Source organism: Lactuca sativa, chromosome 4 (assembly GCF_002870075.4).
Source record: "Lactuca sativa cultivar Salinas chromosome 4, Lsat_Salinas_v11, whole genome shotgun sequence".
Lineage (NCBI taxonomy): Eukaryota > Viridiplantae > Streptophyta > Magnoliopsida > Asterales > Asteraceae > Lactuca > Lactuca sativa.
This window is the reverse complement of record NC_056626.2, coordinates 388,251,390-388,254,930: the sequence shown is the minus strand read 5'-3', so window position 1 is coordinate 388,254,930 and position 3,541 is coordinate 388,251,390. Positions and strand designations below refer to the sequence as shown.

General features: G+C 37.8%; 1 protein-coding gene across 1 annotated transcript; it reads left to right on the top strand.

Moving 5' to 3' along the window:
• Positions 1-209: 209 nt before the first annotated feature.
• LOC111894655 (small polypeptide DEVIL 4) lies at positions 210-523 on the top strand. Its single transcript, XM_023890749.3, has one exon. It carries the CDS (start codon positions 210-212, stop codon positions 333-335), a length of 126 nt encoding a protein of 41 aa, XP_023746517.1. The 3' UTR covers positions 336-523.
• The last annotated feature ends 3,018 nt before the right edge of the window (positions 524-3,541 follow it).

Below are 3,541 nucleotides of genomic sequence, written 5' to 3'. Positions count from 1 at the left end.
TTAAAGGTCAAATATGGAAATTTGTGGGGTGGGGTGGGGGTGGGGTTAGGGAGGGTTTGTACATTGTATGGGCATTGAAATAATATCTTTAATAATTGGACCATGGTACCCTTTTCCTATGCCTATAAGAAGGGTTATTTTGGCTCTTTTCTTCATATCATCATATCATCATTCCTTCATTATCTTACAGTTTCTCAAAGTGAATAAATATGGGAAGTGATGATGCAAACAGAAGGTCACAAAGCAAAGGGCTTGGCAAGTTTCTTAAGGAGCAAAGAGGAAGGCTATACATAATCAAGAGATGTGTGGTTATGCTACTTTGCTGGCACGACTAAACATCCATATATATAATTTTTTTTAGTTAGCTATTTGAAGGGAGCACGAGATACAATTATAACTTGAGACGAAGAAGCAAACGAGTGGAATTTGTTTCGATCAAAATGTAGATAGTGTACTTAGGCAATTAGTTGATGTAGGACTGCTGACCATGTTGTATTTTACAACTTGTGTCGCGTTTTGATGGTTTTCTTATGTCTGCCAAGCATGGCTACAACGTAATTTTATAAATGTATGTTATGAAGACAAAAATAAACTACGTTGTTTTGCAAACATTAATGGGTAATAGCCCAATATTACTTTATATGTTTGACGTAACAAGTTTTATGAAAATTTAAAAATGATTCATGTAATATGCAATATTCATGACACAATTTGCCATAAGTTGGTTTTGTGATTAAAGTCTAATTCTTATGTCGAGAAACTTAAATGCATAAATTAAAGACGAAAATGACAAAAATTAAAATTTATCTAGCTTTAGTAATCAACCGAAACTTATGGAATTTATTATATGATATGCATATATTAGTACTTCATACTTTATAGACGTAGTCTTCAAATAGAAAATATATAAACACTCCATGTGAACATTCACAAACAAAAGTTATTCGAATATTATTCAACTATTCCCAAAAGGAAAAGATAAAATATATACAATTTGAAGGATCATTTTATGATAACTATAGTTACAATCAAACGCTTCTTGATAACTTTAGATAAAAACATATAAATTTTAATAAACATTGTTTATCTTTATTACTAAAAGGCTAGTTTCCCCCTTTTTCCTTTGAATACCCAAAACACAAATTTGTTAACTTTTAGTCTCATATCCATATCTACTAATTCAGCATGTTAAATTAATACTCAATGACATTGTTATTCATTCTCAGTTTCACATCCGAAATCTTTTATAACCGCTAAAGTTTGATCAAATTAACCTTCGAACGGTCGACGTCATCGCACCCACGTGTGGTAGCCCCTCTCCTATCAAATCTCTTTTGTTTTTTAGTACCCATGATATTTGTTAACTGTAGTCCAACTTATTATCATATCAATGTAACACACATTCAATTCTTTTACCCCACAAGAAAAAATGTAATTAGTAGCGACCCCAATAACCACCGCAAGAAAGGTTAGCATTACCGGCGACGCCTTTAGCGGCGACACTAGGCAATTGCGGCGAAATACCCCCATCCGTCCTATTTCTTTTCGATCCAACGGTTGTAGAGGTGACCTTTAGCGGCGTCTGGGTGTTTATTAGCGGCGACGGCTGGCTCACTACAAAAATAATAGGCAATAGCAGCGACAGACACTTTTAGCGGCGACATCAAACAAACGCGTTTTTGTCGCTGCTAAAAGTGTCCGTTGCCGCTAAAGGTGTCGCCGCTAAAAGCTTTAGTTGGCGATCCGCGTCATTTCAACCATAACCGTCGATTTAGGCGATGATCCAACAACTAGGAGGACGTAGAAAAGCCCGTGTTATTTTCTCTCTGGTGTGTCGCCGCTAAACGCTACCCGTCGCCGCTAATGGCGCCGCCGCTATTGCCTGTTCTGGCGATCCGCGCCATTTCAACCACAACCGTCGATCCAACGATCATCCAATGATTTAAGCGATGATCCAAACGTCGCCGCTAAAGAGCATCGATAATAAAATCTGCTTCGTCTTCACTTTCTTCCCTGATCCACTTATGTGTTTTCCCTTCTTCTCTCTTCTCTCTGCTCACCACCTTCGACCCCATCAGAATTTCACCGAAATCTTCGATATTTCACCTCTCTTCCTCTCCATTTCCCCCCTTTTTCTTTTTCTTTTCTCTTCTCCCTACTAAATTTGTGTTGGTTGTCGGAATTTTGAGACCACCCACCATTCTCGCCGGAGTATACCGCCACCCCCACTGTTCATGACGAAATTTTGATAATTTTGATATTTTAGATGTGTATTTGTATTTGTATTTTGTGTTTTTAGATGTGGATATGTATTTGTATTTACATTTTGCAGTTGTATGTATATGTGTATATTAAGTGTATTTTATGTATGTATATGTGTTTTTGTATGCTCATTTATATGTATATGTATGTAAATTCTGTATGTGTATGTGTTTTTGTATGTATATGTGTATTTTGTATGTGTGTTATGTATGTATGTGTATTTGTATGTATACAAATACATACAAAGAGTGTCGACACCTTTAGTGGCGACAGATAGTATTAGCAGCAACACGCCTTGAACGGCGACAGAAGGCAATAGCGGCAACCATCGGAGTATTAGCGACGAATCAATAGTAGCGACCCTTAGCGGCGATGGGCCGCCTCTAATACCTTTAGCGGCGACGTTTTAGACCTTTAGCGGTGACGCCCGTCGCCAGTAATACTCTAATTTCTTGTAGTGTATTAGCGGCGATTAGAGCAACAGTGGCGACATGTGACCTTTAACGGCGTCTGGATGTGTATTAGCGACGAAGCATTACCGACGACGCATCTGCAGCGACATGTCGCCGCTAAAGGTATTAGCGGCAACAACCTCAACCATTAGCGACGACAGGCGTGCCGCTAATACCCAGACTTCTTGTAGTGAGCGGCGACATGACAATTTTATCGGCGACGAATTGATAGGTCGCCGCTAAATGTCCATGTCGCCGCTATTGGTGTTGTCGGTAATTGCTATATTTCTTGTAGTTTTAACAAGAAAAACAAATATTTTTAAAAAACTGGCAGCAATTAGCCTATAAGATGTCGGTAGGGTGGATGAAGTCGTCTTAGGAGGAGGTTGGCGGTACAGCCTAGATGTCGACCATGAACAAGACGAGGTACAGCTGGAAGGGAAGAATAAGAGGTCTCTCTCTCTCTCTCTCTCTCTCTCTCTCTCTCTCTCTCTCTCTCTCTCTCTCTCTCTCTCTCTCTCTCTCTCTCTCCTTTGGTTAGTTTTACTTCATAGATAAAGGCTTGTATGAAAAAACTTTTGTATGTTTTTAATTAGTTTGTGAATTAGTTTTGTATGTTTTTAATATTTTTGTTAATTAGTTTTATATGATTTTAATTAGTTTGTATTTATTTTGAAAAAAATTAAGTAGGGCGGGAGAGATGAAAAAAATGAATTTCCATATGTTATGAGATTAAAACGATGGAAAAGAAACGATGAAAACTAATGTGATATTGACCTAACAAATGTGGTGGAAAAAATGGATACCCATCTTTACATGGAAAACAC

Coding starts and splice junctions, on each gene's coding strand:
- LOC111894655 (XM_023890749.3), top strand. CDS start 210: ATGGGAAGTGATGATGCAAACAGAAGGTCACAAAGCAAAGGGCTTGGC.